Source organism: Protomyctophum parallelum, assembly GCF_964188405.1.
Source record: "Protomyctophum parallelum genome assembly, chromosome: 13".
Lineage (NCBI taxonomy): Eukaryota > Metazoa > Chordata > Actinopteri > Myctophiformes > Myctophidae > Protomyctophum > Protomyctophum parallelum.
In genome coordinates, this window is record NC_139708.1 from 46,167,437 (window position 1) to 46,193,116 (window position 25,680).

Below are 25,680 nucleotides of genomic sequence, written 5' to 3' on the forward strand. Positions count from 1 at the left end.
ACTCTTACTGAAGCTCTGTTCCTGCAATAGTTCTCAAACTATTTCATAATTATGGATACAAGAGTTTTGTCATATATTGTGTCCGGGTAGCTCAGTGGGTAGAGCACCTCGCCTTCCCACCGCAAGGTCATAGGTTCGAACCCGGCACGCCAACTTGATGTTGTGCGGTAAGTACTGGGAGCTGATGTTAGGTGTTGCGCTCCACCTCAGCATTCCATCTCCCAGAGGTCTAGCGCATTGAAACGGGGATAGACTCCATTTCCCAGAGGTCCTAGCGCATTGAAACGGGGATAGACTCCATTCCCCAGAGGTCTAGCGCAGGGGTTTTCAACTGGTTTTGACCCAGGGACAGAGGTCTAGCGCAGGGGTTTTCAACTGGTTTTGACCCAGGGACCACCATTCTGACTAGGAGCAGCCTGGGGACCACCACAACTGTGTCGGGTGGGTTCATCGTAGATCTACGATGGACCCCAACCACCTCAAACTGAACCCAGACAAGACTGAGCTTCTCTTCTTCCCAGCCCTGCCCTATGCGGGAGCTAAATATTTCCGTAGACAACGGCCTGGTAACGTCTGTCCCAACAGCCAGGAATCTTGGTGTTGTCCTGGACAGTCAGCTCTCGTTCAAAACTCACATCACAGCTGTCTCTCGATCCTGTAGGTTCACACTCTATAACATACGACGAATTAGACCGTTCCTCACCCAGGAATCAGCCCAGCTCCTAATCCAGACAACAGTCTTGTCAAAACTCGACTATTGTAACTCCCTCCTTACTGGCCTACCAGCATGTGCACTTAAGCCTCTCCAGCTGATCCAAAATGCCGCAGCTCGCTTGGTCTTCAACCAGCCAAAATTCTCACATGTCTCCCCCCTGCTCCGCTCCCTCCACTGGCTCCCGGTCGCTGCCCGCACAGAATACAAAACTCTGATGCTGGCATTCAAAGCAACCAAAGGTATGGCTCCCCCATATCTTGCAAGTATGATCGAACCCTACAAACCCTCCCGCGCACTCAGATCAGCCAACGCAGGGAAGCTGGAAGTACCCTCACTAAAAACGCCGGGACAACGCTCCACACGTCCCAAACTCTTCTCCCTTCTGGCTCCAAAACTGTGGAATGCACTTCCCATTGCAGTCAGAACGGCAGCATCACTCCCAATCTTCCGCCGTAGTCTGAAAACCCACCTTTTCAGACTCCATCATGGCCCATAGCACTTACCCTACCCCCTTAGATAGCATTTCTGTAGACTTAGATAGCATTTGATACAGACTTATAGCATGTTATGTAGACAGCACTATAATTGCATTGTATGTAGTCATAGCACGTCATAGTACATATGTATAGCATAGTAGTATAGACATGTATAGCTTCATTATATAGATATTCCACTGTTACTTTCTTAGCTTACGCATGTTTCTTGATAAATGTTTTTATGTGATCTATTCCCATGCTTTTTTGTTCTTGCTTAATGTAAATCGCTCTGGATTAAGAGCATCTGCTAAATGCCTAAATTGTAATTGTAAAATTGCCCCACACGACACAATAGTGGTAGACTCCATCTCCCAGAGGTCTAGCGCATTGAAACGGGGATAGACTCCATCTCCCATATTCTATTACTGACTTGTTATAGAATAGTTTGTAACTTGTAATGTAATATTCCAATGTAAAGCAGGTAGAAACTGCCGGATGCTAACTTGCATATGTTGAGCAATTTTCATAATTGGGATAATATGTTGACCATTAACAAGACAAAACATTCAAAATGCCATCATGCTTTTTAGTAGCATGTGACGTGTCAAACTAGGGGGGGTTTCATGATGCTGAAACCATTCCAAGCATTAGTTTAGCACAAAAACGCCCCTTGGGCTAAAAACGGCCATAGCCACTTCGCCAAAATTCAGCACATTTAATGTGCTGACTATGGCCATACTCAACATTTCTAACATAAACCTTTGGTGTACGCAACATGCCTGGGTTTAGTTGTACAGTGAAACTGTGTCAAAAATCATAACACTGCAGAGAGACAACTGCTTCCAAACGGAGAAAGCGATTAAAGGCTCACCAGGCTTTGGTTTGGGTTTCCTGCCCGGTTTGCCTTTGATCTTGGGACCGGCTTCCTCTGGCTTTGGCCCCGCCTCTTTGCCTCCTTCCTTGCTGCATTTCCTGGACACACGCCTCCTGGAGCAGCTGGCCACTAGCAGCGCAGGGGAGGGCTCAGCACCTGGAAGCAGAGTACAGGCATGACGTAAAACTCATGTTTTCATAGGTTCACAGGTTGTTTTATGTTATGTAGACAGCACTATAATTGCATTGCATGTAGTCATAGCGCCAGTGTTGTTTTCGTCGACTAAAGCTAAGACGAAAAATGTTCGTCGACTACCTTTTTCCACTGAAGAAAACTAAATGGAAACTAAATGAAAACTATGCTATGGTGACTAAAACTAAGACTAAATATACTGACAATTTCGTCAACAAATACAAACTAGACTAAAATGTTAGGAAGGGACTAGTGGACAGCAGATCCAGTATAAGTCATTTTACACTGGGGTGCATGCTGAAAATAGCAGATCTACAAGCTCACAACTTGTAGATCGGCTATTTACAGCAAGTGTAAAATAAGTCATTATGACGGCAACAAGGCCCGCAAAAATACATTTTAGTCGACTAAATCACCTGTAGATTTAGTCGACTAAAATCTTATGATATTTAGTCGACTAAAACTAGACTAACACTAATACATTCCAGGTGACTAAAATGTGACTAAGACTAAGTGAAAACTATTCAGGAGACTATGACTAAAACTAAAATAGAAATTTGCTGCCAAAAACAACACTGCATAGCATGTATAGCATAGTATAGTATATATGTATAGTTATATATGTATAGTTTAATTATATAGATATTCCACTGTTACTTTCTTAGCTCACGCATGTTTCATGATAAATGCGTTTTATGTGATGTATTCCCATGCTTTTTTGATCTTGCTCTTAATGTAAGTCGCTCTGGATTAAGAGCGTCTGCTAAATGCCTAAATTGTAAATTGTAGTAATACTGTAATACATGACTGATTAGTATACAGTCATGAGTAGTAAAACTCCTGTTGTCATAGAGTCACAGATTGTTTTTAGTAATACTGTGCATGATCACTAGAGTTGTTTTTTCTGCTCTCACTTGCAATTTTAGCAATTTCTATTTGCTTTTATCCGAACTAAATGTGTGTTGAATAATACTGACTTTTTAACTGTTGTGTACCGGTACTTGTAATTGCATGTGTACTGGAATGTTTATTCTTATGTGGACCCCAGGAAGGTTATAGCTGGTTGCTATGGCACCAGCTAATGGGGATATCCTTAATAAAAATCTAATCAAATCAAATTACGGGTTACATTACGACAGCAGTGGTTTTCAACCAGTGGTCCTTGAGGGGGTTCCAGGTGGTCCCCATGCAGCTACATGATGGGAGAGTTGGTAACCAAATATTTAACCCATTCTGACCTGAGATCAGATTCATACGAGGTTTCCGCCGGACACACACTGGTCTGATGAACCCATTCTGACCTGAGATCAGATTCTAAAAATGTCAGTCGCTCTTCGATTTAAAAACAATAGCAGACCTACAAGCTCGTATCGCGCCACTCGGTGGCGCGATATGAGCTTGTAGATCTGCTATTTTTCAATAGATAAAGCATAACATGATGCTGACACCAAAATGGGTGCCCGGTCAGAATGGGTTAAGTCTTGAGAGCGTAAAATGAAACCAAATGGACCAAATTATTGTTAAAATTACTTTGAGGTTAAAAACTAGAGGTTTACATAATTAGAGAATGTAGAATAATTGTTATTTTGATCAACGTTTGCCAGTTATCTCTCCTAATGGTATACAACGTCAATACCGCATGGAATTGTGGGGACAAATTCTCATCCAACGACAACAGAATAATTCTTTCGTTTTGGGTCCGAGAGGCCAAATGTCATCACACGGTGGTCCGTGGCTCAAATGCCCAATAAATAATGGACCTATTAGATGTGAAAAGGGTTGAAAAACCACTCATTTACAGGATCGTTTCATCCGGTTTAGTCTTTTTGGTCTATTCGGGGTCTCAATGAAATGCGCCGAAACTAAATAAAGTTTCATTGATTCAACAAATATGTACACGGCATTCCTAATGAGCTAGCAGTTAGTTAGTGGCACTCAGCTGGAAAAACACCAATGGGTAAATCTGTCAACATAGACGGATTCATGCATATATGGATGGGTACACACAGGCACACACACACACACACACACACACACACACACATACACACACAGGCACACACACACACATGGATACACACAGGCACGGGCACAGACCTATGCCCAGATGCCCCCAGGCGAACACACACACACACACGCACACACACGCACACACACACGCACGCGCACACGCACACGCGCACGCCCACTAAGCAAATATAACACAGTCCAAACCAAGCAGAGAGGGGAAGAGGCAGTAGAGAGGGAAGAGAGGAAAGTCCTACTTGAGGAGTTTATTTGACTTAATGTCAAAGCCGATGTTATGTGTGCATCTCTTTAAGGTTAAATGAACCTTTAAGTGTCGGAGAATAAGCGTCGGTCTGTTGGCCTTCGCCTCAGAGAGAAGACGACGACGTAGGACCTGTCGTTGAAACAGAGCGAAGCCGACGGGGAGGAGGTTGAAGAGCAGACGCCTCGGTGTCCTTTTTGGCCGACTAAAACTGAGACGAAGAATGTTCGTCGACTACCTTTTTTTTCACCGACGAAAACTACATGAAAACTAAAATGAAAACTAAGCTACGATGACTAAAACTAAGACTAAATGTAGTGACAATTCCAGTCAAACAGATACAAACTAGACTATAATGTTACGAAGGGACTAGTGCGGTCAAGAGATCCAGTATAAGTAAAAGTCACAAGTCATTTTACACTTGGTTGCATGCTGAAAATAGCAGATCTACAAGCTCACAACGCGTCGCGCGTTGTGAGCTTGTAGATCGGCTTTTTTCAGCAAGTGTAAAATCATCCATTACGACGGCATCAAGGCCCGCCGAAACTCATTTTAGTCGACTAAAATCTTATGACATTTAGTCGACTAAATGTGTGTGTGTGTGTGTGTGTGTGCGAGGAGGGGGTGATACAGGGAGGGGGCTGCTGGACCGATGAGAGGGAGAAATCAAACACACATCAGTAGTATACTATAGATGTGTGTGTGTGTGTGTGTGTGTGTGTGTGTGTGTGTGTGTGTGTGCGTGTGTGCGTGCGTGCGTGCGTGTGTACTGACAGTGGATCTTGTAGTCGGGCGGCAGCAGTCTGATGTGCGAGAGGGGGATGCGTCCCGTGTCACCGTCGTCAAACTCCACCGTAATGAGGTCGTCGTTCTCGTCGACGTCCGAGCTTCCTGTATCGGGAAAACAGACGGGAAACAATTTACAGACCAAACAGAACAACATACATTGTGTCTGTGGAAGACGAGAGACGAAACGTTTGTCTGTGGGAGACGAGAGCTGAAACGTAAAATGTTCGACTGTTCGCCTTCGTGAGTTAACCCACTTAGACCTGAGGACGATACTACAAAATGTCTTCTGAAACCTCATGTTTCTGTGTCAGTGGTTCTCAAACTATTACATGTCAAGCAGCCCCAGTATTATATGTATTTGACCCCCCCAGAAGCAAAGAGTTGAGTTAAAAAACGTTCACTCTGAAAGAATATATATTCAAAGGTTTGCGCCACATTCTAACGATTTTTCAAAAATGGCAGACCTACAAGCTCGTAGCGCGGCACAGAGTGCCGCGCTACGAGCTTGTAGGTCTGCTATTTTTCAATGGCTAAAGTATAACATTATGCTTAAAACACCGAAAGGGGTTCCCCGCCCCAAAATGGGTTAAGACCAACTATGCGTTGAACACAAATCAATACCATGATGTCGCATGTTTAGTTACCTAACCCTCTATAAGTCCTATAGAGCGTCGCAGTCCCGCCCCCTTTAAGAATGACGAGGGCACCAGGAAATAATTACCCATACATTTTTCCTGTAGACGTTTCCAAAAGTATTTATTTAAAGGCATTTAAGCCTCGGACAAAGCCAACAGCCGAGCTGACAAATCATGACAATAAACACATATCTTTGGGCCGAACAAATAATTAGCCCTTCACTAAGTCCCTCCCCCAACCCATCCTTGTCCAATAGGCACGTTAGCAGCAAGAAGAAAGCTTGACCTGCATAGCAACCGTTGCTAAACTACTTGGATTGGCATTAATTGGACAATCGCTTTTTGGGGTGGGATATAGTGAAGGGCTAATTAGAAAGAAGTAAAAAGCAAAAAAAGGGCAGGACACTTTTTATTTATTTATTTTCTTTCTAATTATTTGTTCGGCCCGATTTTCTTTGTTTATTGTCATGATTTGTCAACTCGGCTGTTGGCTTTGTCCCGAGGCTTAAATGCCTTTAAATAAATACTTTTGGAAATGAATGGGGAATTATTTCCTGGTGCCCAAAATGTCGAACGTGGTTAAAAACAGAACTCCAGACCAGTTCAATTCCTTCAACCAGCATCATTATGTTGCTAGTGGTAAATATTGTGTTAGCAACAGGGCCTCACAAAGTCCTTGTGATTCATTCATGTGTTTGGACAATAGTTAATTAATCATTAACCATTAATCAAAATTTCAATTTTCCTGCATGAATTGGTTTGTGATGACATATTGTATTATATATTACATGTAAGTTCATGTGGTTTGTGTATGTGAGTGTGATGTATATTCAATCATACGGTGTGTGTGTGTGTGTGTGTGTGTGTGTGTGTGTTGGTACCATTAACAACAGTCCCAGGGTACAGACACCGGTACTGCTGTGTGTGTGTGTGTGTGTGTGTGTGTGTGTGTGTGTGTGTGTGTGTGCGCGTGCGTGCGTGTTTACCATTAACAACAGTTCCAGGGTACAGACAGCGGTACTGCTGTGTGTGTGTGTGTGTGTGTGTGTGTGTGTGTGTGTGTGTGTGTGTGTGTGTGTGTGTGTGTGTGTGTGTGTGTGTGTGTGTGTGTGTGTGCGTGTGCGTGCGTGCGTGTGTGTGCGTGTTTACCATTAACAACAGTTCCAGGGTACAGACAGCGGTACTGCTGTGTGTGTGTTCATACCATTAACAACAGTCCCAGGGTACAGACACCGGTACTGCTGTGTGTGTGTGTGTGTGTGTGTGTGTGTGTGTGTGTGTTCATACCATTAACAACAGTCCCAGGGTACAGACAGCGGTACTGCTGTGTGTGTGTGTGTGTGTGTGTGTGTTCATACCATTAACAACAGTCCCAGGGTACAGACAGCGGTACTGCTGTGTGTGTGTGTGTGTGTGTGTGTGTGTGTGTGTGTTCATACCATTAACAACAGTCCCAGGGTACAGACACCGGTACTGCTGTGTGTGTGTGTGTGTGTGTGTGTGTGTGTGTGTGTGTTCATACCATTAACTACAGTCCCAGGGTACAGACAGCGGTACTGCTGTGTGTGTGTGTGTGTGTGTGTGTGTGTGTGTGTGTGTTCATACCATTAACAACAGTCCCAGGGTACAGACAGCGGTACTGCTGTGTGTGTGTGTGTGTGTGTGTGTGTGCGTGTTTACCATTAACAACAGTCCCAGGGTACAGACAGCGGTACTGCTGGCTCCAGTAAGCAGCGATGCGGCTGCCCTCAGGAAGATAACGCACCGACGGAGGCTTCACGTCGATGATCTGCACACAGAGATGTCACTCAACCCCACTCTGAAACATGACTTATGATCTGCACACAGAGATGTCACTCAACCCCACTCTGAAACATGACTTATGATCTGCACACAGAGATGTCACTCAACCCCACTCTGAAACATGACTTATGATCTGCACACAGAGATGTCACTCAACCCCACTCTGAAACATGACTTATGATCTGCACACAGAGATGTCACTCAACCCCACTCTGAAACATGACTCATTTAGAAATTATTACCAGTTTTAACCTATGAGCTTGTAGATCTGCTATTTTTCAATAGCTAAAGCATAGCATAATGCTAACACCAAAAGGGGTTCCCGCCCAAAATGGGTTAACCCAGAAAGGCCCTTTCGCCAACCCCGCCTCAGGTATGGGCACTGATGACGCGGAGGAGGAAACACGCCGCCAGCACCCACAGCGCCCCGAGCAAGAATCAAACCCAGGACCTTCTAGCTGTGAGGCGACAGCACAGCCAACTGTGCCACCGTGCCCGTAACTGCATATTATAACATTTTCATCACAAGGATAAGGAAAATTAATTTGCAACTGACCAGAAATGTGTAAGATATAACACCAACGTAGAGCAGTGGTTCCCAAAGTGGGGTCCGGGGACCCCCGGGGGTCCTTGAGGGAGTTCCAGGGGGTCCCCAGCTAAATGATAGTTTGGAAACCAAATGGACCCTTATGTGTCTGTAACTCTGAGAGTGTACAAATGGTACCAAATGCCCATTTGTACACTCTCAGAGTTAAATTAACATTGATTTTCCAAAATAAATTGGGGTCCTAGAGATAGAAATGCCATTAAATGGGGGTTTGTAGATGAATATAATATGCATGTCAAACTGGGGGTCCTTGAAATTAAACGGTTTGAGAATCACCGCTAGAGCCGTAAAAATCTTCTCTTATGGGGAGGGTCCCTGGCATATCGTTTCTAATGGGGGTCCGTGGGGCTAATGAAGTGTCAATTTAGGGGGTCTTTGACATGAAAAAGTTTGGGAACCACTGAACGCAGAGGATGTCATCATGCACTGATTGGAGCCGGCACGCACATGTGACCAGATTAAAAAAACCCTTTTTTTCAAAATGAGTTAATAGCACAGGCAGACTATTCATATACTAGAGCATGTTTGAAATAATAATGTCAGAGCTGAAATCGACATGTAAATATGAAATAAATGCCCAAACATGTAGCTAGGTGTAATGTTAGAGACCACAGAAGACATGTAAATATGAAATAAATGCTTAAACATGTAGCTAGGTGTAATGTTAGAGACCACAGAAGTGAACCTTTTCAAGCCTGTTTTCTCAACTCGCTGTTTCTCTGCCAGACATTACTCTATAAGCCATATCTCCAAAACTGGTGGGCCAAACTGAACAACCAATATGTCAATTTGAAGCTATGATTCCCTGCTTTCATATGACATGAAAAGACTTTGTCACACATGTGCACATGGCGGCGCACACAGCATAATGAACGGTGTTGTTACTCACGGCCTCCTGCAGCAGCTGCTCCAGGCAGTAGATGTGTGGCCTGTTTCCTCTCTCCCCCTCCACCACCACGCTGTATCTACACGGTTCACACAGAGAGGGACAAGGGTTAGGGTTAGGGTTATGTGTGGCCTGTTTCCTCTCTCCCCCTCCACCACCACGCTGTATCTACACGGTTCACACAGAGAGGGACAAGGGTTAGGGTTAGGGTTATGTGTGGCCTGTTTCCTCTCTCCCCCTCCACCACTACGCTCTATCTACACGGGTCAACGCACAGAGGGGGACAAGAACACAAGCCACGGGGTCACGGGTCAGCGGTTTGGGGGTCAAAAGGGCAAGTGTCGGTGGTTTTAAGCTGTGCTGTCACACACAGGTACTTCCAAAGACAAATTCACGTCGTTCTTCTCAACCTCGGGGTCTTTCTTTCGTCTTCCTTCTTTGCAATAGGACGTCGCTGTCCCGCCCCCCCTCGAGAGACCCGGGAAAAAAAAAATCCCCGTTCATTTTCCTCATAGACTTTTCAGAAAGTATTTATTTAAAGACGTTTACGCCGCGGACAAAGCCAACTCTTGTCGTGACAAATCATGACAACAAACACAATGTTTTGGGCCAAACAAAGAATTAGAAAGTAGTCTTTCTAATAGTAGTCTTCTTTGTAATTATTTGTTGGGTCCAAAATATTGTGTTTGTTGTCATGATTTGTCACGACTTGAGTCGTACGACGCTTAAAAGGTCTTTAAATAAATACTTTTTGAAATGTCTATGGGGAGAAATGCATTGGGATTCATTTCCTGGGCCTGACGTTGACATGAAAGGGGGCGGGACTGCGACGCTCTATAGCGTCACGTTACTCAACGTAACAAAATAAATTCCTCCGTCGTTCATTTAAATCAGAGAGTGATAAAAAAGGTACCCACATGGAGGAAGAACGTGATTGGTTCCCTAAAGTTCTCTATTGCTGGGGAATAGAGAATGCACCAGCTGATTGGCTGAGCACGGTAATGACATGTCTCTCTTTCTTCCCCACCTTCCTATTTGTTTGTAAATCTTTCATAACCTGTATACAAACTATATATTGTTCTGCTGTGTGTGTGTGTGTGTGTGTGTGTGTGTGTGTGTGTGTGTGTGTGTGTGTGTGTGTGTGTGTGTGCGTGTGTGTGTGTGTGTGTGTGTGTGAGAGAGCACTTATCCCAAGCAACACGTCATGCTGAAGGAGACCACCAAGGCAAAATGCCTTAAATTAAATGCAAAGCTAAATATTTAATGCTGTAGGGGGATCTACTGAAGATGCTGACTTTTGATTGTATTGCTGTATTGTTGTATTGTTCTTTCTGCTTTGGCAATGTAAACGTATGTTTTATCATGCCATTAAAGCCCTTTGAATTGAATTGAATTGCATGTGTGTGTGAGTGCACACATGATGAGCTCACATGTTTCGACTGCATTAGCATCTGTATACAGTTTATTACTCATTCTGGGCGTACCAGTATTTCAAATCCTCAGTCAGTTTGTAGTGTGAGAACCTTGCAAAAAAAACAAAAAAACAAAGTTCAGCCTGATGTTTGCACCTGGACCGGAAGTGGAAGGGAGAAACAATATTTCCATACCTCTCAGTCAGGCCTCGTTCACATATGAAAGACAGGGTGCTCTCTCGCTGTCTCAGGGGGAGAGGGTGGGGGAGGGGAGGGGGAGAATTCATTTCCAATGGGAGTCAACGAGATTTGTCTCGTCAAAACCACATGACTCCCATTGGAAATTAATTGCCTCCCCCAGAGACACCGAGAAGACAGCTGTCTTTTATATGTGACTGGGGCCTCAGGAAGTGAGCAGCTCCTGGAATATGCACGAGTGAGTGAGTGAGTGAGTGAGTGAGTGTGTGTGTGTGTGTGTGTGTGTGTGTGTGTGTGTGTGTGTGTCTGTGTGTGTGTGTGTGTGTGTGTGTGTGTGTGTGTGTCTGTGTGTGTGCGTGTGTGTGTGTGCGTGCACTCACATGTCAGGGGAGTGTACGGTGTTGACGTGTCCAGCGTAGAGCAGCTGGTCGTCCATAGGAATCAGAACCCGGAGTCCGTCCACCAGAGAATCCTTATCCAGAACACACTGCACCGGAGGAGCTGCAAGAAAACAATGATCCACAATGATACAGAGACAGAGTCATGACGGGAAGACTAACTGTTCAGGAGAGGAGAAAACAAGACTAACTGTTGAGGAGAGGAGAAAACAAGACTAACTGTTGAGGAGAGGAGAAAACAAGACTAACTGTTGAGGAGAGGAGAAAACAAGACTAACTGTTCAGGAGAGGAGAAAACAAGACTAACTGTTCAGGAGAGGAGAAAACAAGACTAACTGTTCAGGAGAGGAGAAAACAAGACTAACTGTTCAGGAGAGGAGAAAACAGGACTAACTGTTGAGGAGAGGAGAAAACAAGACTAACTGTTCAGGAGAGGAGAAAACAAGACTAACTGTTCAGGAGAGGAGAAAACAAGACTAACTGTTCAGGAGAGGAGAAAACAGGACTAACTGTTCAGGAGAGGAGAAAACAAGACTAACTGTTGAGGAGAGGAGAAAACAGGACTAACTGTTGAGGAGAGGAGAAAACAAGACTAACTGTTGAGGAGAGGAGAAAACAAGACTAACTGTTGAGGAGAGGAGAAAACAAGACTAACTGTTCAGGAGAGGAGAAAACAAGACTAGGTAACTGTTCAGGAGAGGAGAAAACAAGACTAACTGTTGAGGAGAGGAGAAAACAAGACTAACTGTTGAGGAGAGGAGAAAACAAGACTAACTGTTGAGGAGAGGAGAAAACAAGACTAACTGTTGAGGAGAGGAGAAAACAAGACTAATTGTTGAGGAGAGGAGAAAACAAGACTAACTGTTGAGGAGAGGAGAAAACAAGACTAACTGTTGAGGAGAGGAGAAAACAAGACTAACTGTTCAGGAGAGGAGAAAACAAGACTAACTGTTCAGGAGAGGAGAAAAACTGATTTTTCAGATCAGATTCTAAAAATCTCTTCTACTGTACATCCTGACAGTTTTCTGAAAAAGCTATGTTTCTATGTCAGTCGTTCTTCGATTTTCAAAAATAGCAGACCTACAAGCTCGTAGCTATTTTTCAATAGCTAAAGCATAACATAATGCTAACACCAAAAGGGATTCCCGCCCAAAATGAGTTAATAGCACAGGCAGACTCTTCACATACTAGAGCATGTCTGAAATAAATGTCAGAGCTGAAATCGACATGTAGGCTAAATATGAAATAAATGCTAAAACATGTAGCTAGGTTTAATGTTAAGAGTCCACAGAAGTGAACCTTTCAAGCTTGTTTTTCAAGCTGTTTTCCTCCAAAACTGGTGGGTCAAAATGAACAACCAATATGTCAATTTGAAGCTATGATTCCATCTCAGGAGTTCTCAAGCAGGACCCCCGTTGTTCAAAGTCCCTTTGAGGCTCCTGTAAAGGTGTAAACCAACGAGTCTTTATCGTCCTGCAGTGGAGACAGCAGATAAGATGGTCTGCACTCTGCATGCTATCTCCTGTTTCTCCGTGCCATATGTTGATCTGTGACTCCACCTACGATTCAACTCTGTTTGACACAAAAAAGCATATACTGTCATTGTAACTGCAATGATTCACTCGTCTTGACGGGCCGCGTCCTGCGGTCAGAACACGGGTCCTGAGCGCCTGGCTCAGGGTCCACGGCCAAGCTCTCTCCGTCTTTGTTTCAATGAATTCAACGCTCCGAGGAAATCTCTCTCCGCCTTGCCTTTTCTGATGTCTGTTTTCTCACTACTCTGCCTGGTAGTTGTAGACCTGATGTCTGTTTTCTCACTACTCTGCCTGGTAGTTGTCGACAACTCCATTCTTCTCTGGTTTGGTTTAGTTAGTGTCTTAGAATGGTGTCTATATGCCATTTCTAATATACAACATATAGTGATGCTTCGAAATCCGGCCTTCATGGTGACTTTTTGCGCCAGATAGGAGAGAACCAGCAGGCTTTTTAGACATCAGGCAGATTTTTCGGCGACCGACGTTTAGTCTACATCGCGAGGACAGTGAGTGATCTTCTCTTCAGCGAGGACGACGGCGATGCGCGGACGCCGCGGAGTGGAGCAGCCCTCTGCGATGCGACGCATCACCTCTGCTAGCATCACCTCTGCGACGCGACGCATCACCTCTGCTAGCATCACCTCTGCTAGCATCACCTCTGCTACGCGACGCATCACCTCTGCTAGCATCACCTCTGCGACGCGACGCATCACCTCTGCTAGCATCACCTCTGCGACGCGACGCATCACCTCTGCTAGCATCACCTCTGCGATGCGACGCATCACCTCTGCTAGCATCAACTCTGCGACGCGACGCATCACCTCTGCGACGCGACGCATCACCTCCGAGTTCGTCAACGGACCACGACAGCGCGTCGACGGGCGACCTGCACCTCTCCACATCTCGGCGGAGAGCAGAGGGCCTCCGACGGAGTCTCCGCCCCCAGGAGGCGGTTCTACACGACCCGAGCAGCGACCCGAGAGCGTTCATCACATCACATCACGGCCCCAGCGCCGGGAGGAGAGCTCAGCTCACCTCGACTCGACGGCGAGATATCGGCTTCATTCATTCGTTCAATACAATACGACAGATCTGATCTGCAAGCTGGTTTTGCGTCACGTCACTGTGTTTCGACCAGGCCTGTAGCTGAACAGCATTAGTTTTTTTTCTCTTTCCAGTCATATATGATATGATATTACATATTCATATACATGTCTGGAAAGGGGGGGGGGGAGAATGGGTTCTGTTCAGAATGGAGGGAGGACGGCTTGGAAACAAAGCAGCGACGTGTGGTGCGCTCGAGTACTGCAACGTTCACGTATGCAGCCTGTTTGACCCACACATGGGTCAGCCTGTTTGACCCACACATGGGTCAGCCTGTTTGACCCACACATGGGTCAGCCTGTTTGACCCACACATGGGTCAGCCTGTTTGACCCACACATGGGTCAGCCTGTTTGACCCACACATGGGTGAGCCTGTTTGACCCACACATGGGTCAGGCTGTTTGACCCACACATGGCTGAAACATGGCTGAAACGGACATGGAGGTGAGAGACTCTGGAAGAGCAACATTCACAAGTTCTACATTTAACCCATTCTGACCTGAGATCAGATTCTAAAAATGTCTTCTACATCCTGACAGTTTTCTGAAAAAGCTATGTTTCTATGTCAGTGCTTCTTCGAATTTTCAAAAATAGCAGACCTACAAGCTCGTAGCGCGCCACTCGGTGGCGCGCTATGAGCTTGTAGATCTGCTATTTTTCAATAGCTAAAGCATAACATAATGCTAACACCAAAAGGGGTTCCCGCCCCAAAATGGGTTTTAATATCAGATTAAAAGTCTCCATTTCGTTTTCAAAAAGTGTGTCTAATGTAAGTCTATTCAGCATACACATATATGTTGATGTATAATATGTCTCTGTCGAAATTAAATTTGTTAAAACGTTGATTGAAAGAAATAGAGCCTATATGGGGAAATGTGAAAATGATTAAATAATTTGAGCTTGTTTGAAATAATTGATGTGTTAGGCGAAAGAGATCCCGTTTGGCCCCTCTCACTACGCGTCAGTGGTAATTCGTCTTGTATTAATGATGCTAATTATTATTTTTTCGAGTAAAACTTTGTTTTAACAGTTGCCATGACATGCAAGATTTTTTCGTTATTATGGAGAAAACTATGGCCTTTTAAGGTGAGAGAAGTAGCAAGCCTTGTAAAGTTTAGTTTTAAAATATAAGTGAATTATCAAACACGTCCGAAAGAACTTAATTGGGAAAATGAATGTCATCGGCTATGTTTTAATCTTAATATCATATTAAACTGGGAGTTTAGTAATTAAGATTGAAGGTCAATAATTATTCCATAAAAGTGGGTGTTTTAAAGTGAAACAAAGGGGTTGAAAAGTGACAAAGTTGTGTTGTGTTTTAATGTCAGTATGTGTAGTCATTATTATCATTGATCATGTAAGGTTAAGTGTAATTCGTTTTAAAGGTGATTTGAAGTTACAGACAGCGAAGTGTCTTAATGTGTTAAAAAGTAATGCAAGGTGTGCATTGGGATGCAAGACAGAATCATTTGAAGGCGACTAGACGTAATCTGAAACCAGTTGTAACGATTTTGGGAACTTTTTGTAATGTGTCACTTTTGGTGTCAATGCTTTGTGTTTAGTAGGCTTAATTGGGTCAAGGGGGGTATATACATATATATATATATATATATACACACTAGTTATGAAAATATGGATTGTATCTTTTTTATGATGCATTCCGTATGCATCATACGGGGGGGGGGGGGAATTGTGGTCTCGCAAAATCCATATCTTCACAACATTCATAATAATTATAGGCTATGCCAATAATAATGTTCAACTGCATTTGGGTCCCTGTGCTTATTCAATGGTTAGTGGGTGAGAATGCATGTCTGGTCTAGCAGCAGCTCAGGAGTTCTCAAGCAGGACCGCCGTTGTTCAAAGTCCCTAGACCCCCGCCGTTCAAAGTCCCTAGACCCCCGTTGTTCAAAGTCCCTTTGAGGCTCCTGTAAGGTGTAAACCAACGAGTCTTTATCGTCCTGCAGTGGAGACAGCAGATAAGATGCTCTGCACTCTGCATGCTATCTCCTGTTTCTCCGTGCCATATGTTGATCTGTGACTCCACCTACGATTCAACTCTGTTTGACACAAAAAGCATATACTGTCACTGTAACTGCAATGATTCACTGGTCTTGACGGGCCGCGTCCTGCGGTCAGAACACGGGTCCTGAGCGCCTGGCTCAGGGTCCACGGCCAAGCTCTCTCCGTCTTTGTTTCAATAAATGGTCAATTCAACACTTTCTCTCTCTCTCTCTGCCTGCCTTTCTCATCCGATATACTCTGATGCCTGTTTATTTCCACTACTCTGCCTGGTAGTTTTAGAGAACTCCATTCTTCTCTGGTTTGGTTTAATTAGTATAGCTTAGACTGGTGTCTATATGCCATTTCTAATATACAACAATAGCTTAGAATGGTGTCTATATGCCATTTCTAATATACAACACTCGTAGATCGGCAATTTTCACTAGTTTTAGAATTTTGTCTATTTTCTGTTTTGGGTCACAGGCTTCAAAAGGGTTTGAGAACCCACTGCTGTAACATTATACAACAAACAGAACCCACTGCTGTAACATTATACAACAAACAGAACCCACTGCTGTAACATTATACAACAAACAGAACCCACTGCTGTAACATTATACAACAAACAGAACCCACTGCTGTAACATTATACAACAAACAGAACCCACTGCTGTAACATTATACAACAAACAGAACCCACTGCTGTACATTATACAACAAACAGAACCCACTGCTGTACATTATACAACAAACAGAACCCACTGCTGTACATTATACAACAAACAGAACCCACTGCTGTAACATTATACAACAAACAGAACCCACTGCTGTAACATTATACAACAAACAGAACCCACTGCTGTAACATTATACAACAAACAGAACCCACTGCTGTAACATTATACAACAAACAGAACCCACTGCTGTAACATTATACAACAAACAGAACCCACTGCTGTAACATTATACAACAAACAGAACCCACTGCTGTAACATTATACAACAAACAGAACCCACTGCTGTAACATTATACAACAAACAGAACCCACTGCTGTAACATTATACAACAAACAGAACCCACTGCTGTAACATTATACAACAAACAGAACCCACTGCTGTAACATTATACAACAAACAGAACCCACTGCTGTACATTATACAACAAACAGAACCCACTGCTGTACATTATACAACAAACAGAACCCACTGCTGTACATTATACAACAAACAGAACCCACTGCTGTAACATTACACAACAAACAGAACCCACTGCTGTAACATTATACAACAAACAGAACCCACTGCTGTACATTATACAACAAACAGAACCCACTGCTGTACATTATACAACAAACAGAACCCACTGCTGTACATTATACAACAAACAGAACCCACTGCTGTACATTATACAACAAACAGAACCCACTGCTGTAACATTATACAACAAACAGAACCCACTGCTGTACATTATACAACAAACAGAACCCACTGCTGTAACATTATACAACAAACAGAACCCACTGCTGTAACATTATACAACAAACAGAACCCACTGCTGTACATTATACAACAAACAGAACCCACTGCTGTAACATTATACAACAAACAGAACCCACTGCTGTAACATTATACAACAAACAGAACCCACTGCTGTACATTATACAACAAACAGAACCCACTGCTGTACATTATACAACAAACAGAACCCACTGCTGTAACATTATACAACAAACAGAACCCACTGCTGTAACATTACACAACAAACAGAACCCACTGCTGTACATTATACAACAAACAGAACCCACTGCTGTACATTATACAACAAACAGAACCCACTGCTGTAACATTATACAACAAACAGAACCCACTGCTGTAACATTATACAACAAACAGAACCCACTGCTGTAACATTATACAACAAACAGAACCCACTGCTGTAACATTATACAACAAACAGAACCCACTGCTTTACATTATACAACAAACAGAACCCACTGCTGTAACATTATACAACAAACAGAACCCACTGCTGTAACATTATACAACAAACAGAACCCACTGCTGTAACATTATACAACAAACAGAACCCACTGCTGTAACATTATACAACAAACAGAACCCACTGCTGTAACATTATACAACAAACAGAACCCACTGCTGTACATTACACAACAAACAGAACCCACTGCTGTAACATTATACAACAAACAGAACCCACTGCTGTACATTATACAACAAACAGAACCCACTGCTGTACATTACACAACAAACAGAACCCACTGCTGTAACATTATACAACAAACAGAACCCACTGCTGTAACATTATACAACAAACAGAACCCACTGCTGTAACATTATACAACAAACAGAACCCACTGCTGTAACATTATACAACAAACAGAACCCACTGCTGTAACATTATACAACAAACAGAACCCACTGCTGTACATTATACAACAAACAGAACCCACTGCTGTAACATTATACAACAAACAGAACCCACTGCTGTAACATTATACAACAAACAGAACCCACTGCTGTAACATTATACAACAAACAGAACCCACTGCTGTACATTATACAACAAACAGAACCCACTGCTGTAACATTATACAACAAACAGAACCCACTGCTGTAACATTATACAACAAACAGAACCCACTGCTGTAACATTATACAACAAACAGAACCCACTGCTGTAACATTATACAACAAACAGAACCCACTGCTGTAACATTACACAACAAACAGAACCCACTGCTGTAACATTATACAACAAACAGAACCCACTGCTGTAACATTATACAACAAACAGAACCCACTGCTGTAACATTATACAACAAACAGAACCCACTGCTGTAACATTATACAACAAACAGAACCCACTGCTGTACATTATACAACAAACAGAACCCACTGCTGTAACATTATACAACAAACAGAACCCACTGCTGTACATTATACAACAAACAGAACCCACTGCTGTAACATTATACAACAAACAGAACCCACTGCTGTAACATTATACAACAAACAGAACCCACTGCTGTAACATTATACAACAAACAGAACCCACTGCTGTACATTATACAACAAACAGAACCCACTGCTGTACATTATACAACAAACAGAACCCACTGCTGTAACATTATACAACAAACAGAACCCACTGCTGTACATTATACAACAAACAGAACCCACTGCTGTAACATTATACAACAAACAGAACCCACTGCTGTAACATTATACAACAAACAGAACCCACTGCTGTAACATTATACAACAAACAGAACCCACTGCTGTAACATTATACAACAAACAGAACCCACTGCTGTACATTATACAACAAACAGAACCCACTGCTGTACATTATACAACAAACAGAACCCACTGCTGTAACATTATACAACAAACAGAACCCACTGCTGTAACATTATACAACAAACAGAACCCACTGCTGTACATTATACAACAAACAGAACCCACTGCTGTAACATTATACAACAAACAGAACCCACTGCTGTACATTATACAACAAACAGAACCCACTGCTGTACATTATACAACAAACAGAACCCACTGCTGTACATTATACAACAAACAGAACCCACTGCTGTACATTATACAACAAACAGAACCCACTGCTGTACATTATACAACAAACAGAACCCACTGCTGTAACATTATACAACAAACAGAACCCACTGCTGTAACATTATACAACAAACAGAACCCACTGCTGTAACATTATACAACAAACAGAACCCACTGCTGTAACATTATACAACAAACAGAACCCACTGCTGTACATTATACAACAAACAGAACCCACTGCTGTAACATTATACAACAAACAGAACCCACTGCTGTAACATTATACAACAAACAGAACCCACTGCTGTAACATTATACAACAAACAGAACCCACTGCTGTAACATTATACAACAAACAGAACCCACTGCTGTAACATTATACAACAAACAGAACCCACTGCTGTAACATTATACAACAAACAGAACCCACTGCTGTAACATTATACAACAAACAGAACCCACTGCTGTAACATTATACAACAAACAGAACCCACTGCTGTACATTATACAACAAACAGAACCCACTGCTGTAACATTATACAACAAACAGAACCCACTGCTGTAACATTATACAACAAACAGAACCCACTGCTGTACATTATACAACAAACAGAACCCACTGCTGTAACATTATACAACAAACAGAACCCACTGCTGTACATTATACAACAAACAGAACCCACTGCTGTAACATTATACAACAAACAGAACCCACTGCTGTAACATTATACAACAAACAGAACCCACTGCTGTAACATTATACAACAAACAGAACCCACTGCTGTAACATTATACAACAAACAGAACCCACTGCTGTAACATTATACAACAAACAGAACCCACTGCTGTAACATTATACAACAAACAGAACCCACTGCTGTACATTATACAACAAACAGAACCCACTGCTGTACATTATACAACAAACAGAACCCACTGCTGTACATTATACAACAAACAGAACCCACTGCTGTAACATTATACAACAAACAGAACCCACTGCTGTACATTATACAACAAACAGGACCCACTGCTGTAACATTATACAACAAACAGAACCCACTGCTGTACATTATACAACAAACAGAACCCACTGCTGTAACATTATACAACAAACAGAACCCACTGCTGTACATTATACAACAAACAGGACCCACTGCTGTAACATTATACAACAAACAGAACCCACTGCTGTACATTATACAACAAACAGAACCCACTGCTGTAACATTATACAACAAACAGAACCCACTGCTGTAACATTATACAACAAACAGAACCCACTGCTGTACATTATACAACAAACAGAACCCACTGCTGTAACATTATACAACAAACAGAACCCACTGCTGTACATTATACAACAGTCACAAGTGCAGTCAGTGCTCCACAGGGAAATGGCCACATCTGAGAGTGTCAAATATGGATTATTACACTCTAACATTAACACAGGCAGACTTTATCTTCGTAGAGTAGACAGTTGGGTTATATAGCCATTCTGAATGCCCCCCCGTGTGGAGCTGTAGATCATTGCATAGGATGTCAATGCTTTAAATCAATATGTAACGTAATAGTTTATTAAGCAGAGTTAATCAATAAACTAGCAGGGGATGCACATTAACCCATTTTGGGCGAGAACCCCTTTTGGTGGTAGCATTATGTTATGCTTTAGCTATTGAAAAATAGCAGATCTACAAGCTCGTAGCGCGCCACCGAGTGGCGCGCTACGAGCTTGTAGGTCTGCTATTTTTGAAAAACCGAAGAACGACTGACACAGAAACATAGCTTTTTCAGAGAACTGTCAGGATGTAGAAGACATTTATAGAATCTGATCTCAGGTCAGAATGGATTAACCTGTTTGAAGATAGACACTGTGTGTGTGTGTGTGTGTGTGTGTGTGTGTGTGTGTGTGTGTGTGTGTGTGTGCTGACCAGGTGTGGAGGACCTCTCTGATAGGCTGTTGCTGCGCGTGGGGAGGAGCTCGTCCTCGCTGAAGCTGCTGTCCTGATTGGGCTCAAAGTCCTCGTCCGCCGCCATGCTCTCCATCAGGCGACTCACTGCGCCGCGCGACGGCTGGAGACGCACACGCACACGCACACGCACACGCACACACACACACACACACACACACACACACACACACACACACACACACACACACACACACACACACACAGTTAAAGCTGAACTCTGGCACCCCTTTTAGGTGTTTTTGAACAGCTTATACTTTAGGTGTTGAAAAATAGCAGATCTACACGCTCTACTAGCGAGCTTGTAGATCTGCTATTTTTTGAAAAGACGTGAATCATTTTTTGCAATCATTAAAATATATCCGTTGTGTCTATCTATAAACTATAAACGCGCCACGTCTCTGTATCTCTCTCTCTGTGTGTGTGTGTGTGTGTGTGTGTGTGTGTGTGTGTGTGTGTGTACGGTTGTAATGCACGTAACTGGAGAACCGTTTGCCCCACCGACTTCAAAACTCGACACACGCGTTTCCACTGCACCGCCACAGGGGGCGGTGTTGTGCAGAAACCACCACAAAAGGCTCTGTGGTCAGGCTCTGCTAGTGGACCGACCTAATGAGGCCAAGGCCCCTCACCTGTGCAATTTCCCCAGCCTCAGCCAATCAGCCAATTGATTGGCCATGGCAACCCCACACCTGCCAATTGATTACTTCTTAACCAGTCCACTTTTCACAGTCAGTTTGCAGCCTTCAGGCGCCGAGGATACAGAGACCTCCATATACAGTACTGAGGCAGACAGACAGATACAGAGACCTCCATATACAGTACTGAGGCAGACAGACAGATACAGAGACCTCCATATACAGTACGGAGGCAGACAGACAGATACAGAGACCTCCATATACAGTACTGAGGCAGACAGACAGATACAGAGACCTCCATATACAGTACTGAGGCAGACAGACAGATACAGAGACCTCCATATACAGTACTGAGGCAGACAGACAGATACAGAGATCTCCATATACAGTACGGAGGCAGACAGACAGATACAGAGACCTCCATATACAGTACAGAGGCAGACAGACAGATACAGAGACCTCCATATACAGTACGGAGGCAGACAGACAGATACAGAGACCTCCATATACAGTACGGAGGCAGACAGACAGATACAGAGACCTCCATATACAGTACGGAGGCAGACAGACAGATACAGAGATCTCCATATACAGTACTGAGGCAGACAGACAGATACAGAGACCTCCATATACAGTACTGAGGCAGACAGACAGATACAGAGACCTCCATATACAGTACTGAGGCAGACAGACAGATACAGAGATCTCCATATACAGTACTGAGGCAGACAGACAGATACAGAGACCTCCATATACAGTACTGAGGCAGACAGACAGATACAGAGACCTCCATATACAGTACTGAGGCAGACAGACAGATACAGAGATCTCCATATACAGTACTGAGGCAGACAGACAGATACAGAGACCTCCATATACAGTACGGAGGCAGACAGACAGATACAGAGATCTCCATATACAGTACGGAGGCAGACAGACAGATACAGAGACCTCCATATACATATATATATTGATTTTAAGATTGTATTAATTACTTTTAAAGCTCTACATGGTCTAGCTCCCATTTAAACCCATTCTGAACGGGAACCCATTTTGGTGTTAGCATCATGTCGTGCTTTAGCCATTTAAAAATAGCAGATCTACAAGCTCGTATCGCGCCACCGAGTGGCGCGATACGAGCTTGTAGGTCTGCTATTTTTGAAAAATCGAAGAACGACTGACGTAGAAACATAGCTTTATCAGAAAACTGTCAGGATGTAGAAGACGTTTATAGAATCTGATCTCAGGTCAGAATGGGTTAAAAACACATCTGTATGCCAAGTGTTTTTCCTAAATATAGTTTTTTATTGTTTTATTGACCTGTTATTTTCTTCATGCTTTATTATATCTGATGTCTTGATGTTTTGTTGTTTTGATGTTTTTATGATTACTGTTTTTATAACCCGTCTGTAAAGCACTTGGTAACTATACGTTTGGAAAGGTGCTATACAAATAAAATTCATTCATTCATTCATATACAGTATGGAGGCAGACAGATACAGAGACCTCCATGTACAGTATGCTGGGCACAAAAGGGACACAGACGGCCGGGCACATACTGTACAGGTCTAGTGTACAGTAGGCCGTAGGTGGCAGGTCTAGTATTGGAAATGGACAGAGTGGGGAGTGCGGCAGCAGTGTTGCAGCTTCCGTGTCTGATTTTCATTTACGTGTTTGTACAGTATACTGCATAAACACAATATTATCGTGCCCAAAGCTGGTAAAGCTACTGTACATGAACGCCAGCGCGCGCACACACACTCACACACACACACACACACACACACACACCTCTCTCTGTCCCCGAGTCTCACAGGTTGTTACGTATCATCTAATATTCATTGCATGCGGTGGTGGCATATATAGTGTTTCTTCCTCCATACATAGATGCATGTGTAGCACTCCATCACAATAGAAAACACACACACACACACACACACACACCACCAGCTCCATTCCAAAATGCACACAAATTATTCAACAGCGCCTATAAAAACTAACAGTATGTACAGTATGTATACAGTACCACACGGGCCTGCAGCAGAACGTACTGCTCGCTGCCACGTGATGTCATCGCTTTACATTTTGTTAAACCCATTTTGACCCGAGATCAGATTCTAAAAAACGTCTTCTAGATCCTGACAGTTTTCTGGAAAAAGCTATGTTTCTATGTCAGTGGTTCTTCGCTTTTTCAAAAATAGCAGACCTACAAGCTCGTAGCGCGCCACTCGGTGGCGCGCTATGAGCTTGTAGATCTGCTATTTTTCAATAGCTAAAGCATGACATGATGCTGACACCAATAGGGGTTCCGCCCCAAAATGGGTTAAGCCGTTTGCGCCCAGCATTTTTAGGATTAAAAAAAATAGCAGATCTACAAGCCTGTGAGCTTGTAGGTCTGCTATTTTTCAACAGCTAAAGTGTAACATAGTGCTTAAAAGACCAAAATGGGGTTCCCCCGTCTAGAATGGGTTAAGACCCTGAGACCAGATTCTCAACAAAAAAAATATTCTAAATCATGACAGTGTTTTTTGGAAAGAACCCGTTTCTATATCAGTGGTGCTAAAACTATTTCACGTCAACGACACACAGAATTATCTGTTATTTGGCCCCCATCTGAAAATATGTTGCTCCAAGGACGCCCCCCCCCCAGAAGCAAAGATATGACTTAAAAACGTTTGCCGTGAAAGATTCAAAGATCTGCGCCACATTTTCACTATCTTTCAAAAACAGCAGATCTATAAGCTCATAGCGCGGCACTCGGTGACGTGTAGATCTGCTATATTTCCACCGCTAAAGTTTAAAATGACGATCTAAGTGAGTTAAGAATGAGACAGATTACCTCGAGGTTTACCAGGAAGCATCGTTAGTAGTAATAGTAGTAGTATATTTTGGTCATTAAAAAAAAGACAGTGCAAAGTATTTATTTCACTCGTATAGACCAAACCAGCTGTAGTCTGAGGCCAATGGCTTATCCCATTCTGACCTGAGATCAGATTCTAAAAATGTCTTCTACATCCTGACAGTTTTCTGAAAAAGCTATGTTTCTATGTCAGTTGTTCTTCGATTAAAAAAAAATAGCAGACCTACAAGCTATGAGCTTGTAGATCTGCTATTTTTCAATAGCTAAAGCATGACATAATGCTAACACCAAAAGGGGTTCCCATCCTAAAATGGCTTATTCTGCCTGTCCTTTCCACCTCCAGGACCATACGTATAAAGACAATACTAAGGAACAAACCCCTGTCTGATTCTGCCTGTCCTTTCCACCTCCAGAACCATACGTATAAAGACAATACTAGGAACAAACCCCTGTCTTATTCTGCCTGTCCTTTCCACCTCCAGAACCATACGTAAACTAAGACAATACTAGGAACAAACCCCTGTCTGATTCTGCCTGTCCTTTCCACCTCCAGGACCATACGTATAAAGACAATACTCAGGAACAAACCCCTGTCTGATTCTGCCTGTCCTTTCCACCTCCAGGACCATACGTATAAAGACAATACTAGGAACAAACCCCTGTCTTATTCTGCCTGTCCTTTCCACCTCCAGAACCATACGTATAAAGACAATACTAGGA

The 25,680-nt window shown here is 43.2% G+C and overlaps 1 protein-coding gene across 1 annotated transcript in view; it reads right to left on the reverse strand.

The window, feature by feature from the left end:
- The window catches only part of tnrc18 (trinucleotide repeat containing 18), a gene marked incomplete at its 5' end in the record, with an annotated part of 51,949 nt that overhangs the window by 14,124 nt on the left and 12,145 nt on the right, over positions 1 to 25,680 (reverse strand). The window contains 6 exons of the mRNA XM_083779175.1: positions 2,063 to 2,221; positions 5,301 to 5,417; positions 7,631 to 7,739; positions 9,250 to 9,325; positions 11,237 to 11,357; positions 21,424 to 21,565. Coding sequence (XP_083635301.1) covers positions 2,063 to 2,221; positions 5,301 to 5,417; positions 7,631 to 7,739; positions 9,250 to 9,325; positions 11,237 to 11,357; positions 21,424 to 21,565 — 724 coding nt within the window. The remainder of the gene's footprint in view (positions 1 to 2,062; positions 2,222 to 5,300; positions 5,418 to 7,630; positions 7,740 to 9,249; positions 9,326 to 11,236; positions 11,358 to 21,423; positions 21,566 to 25,680) is intronic.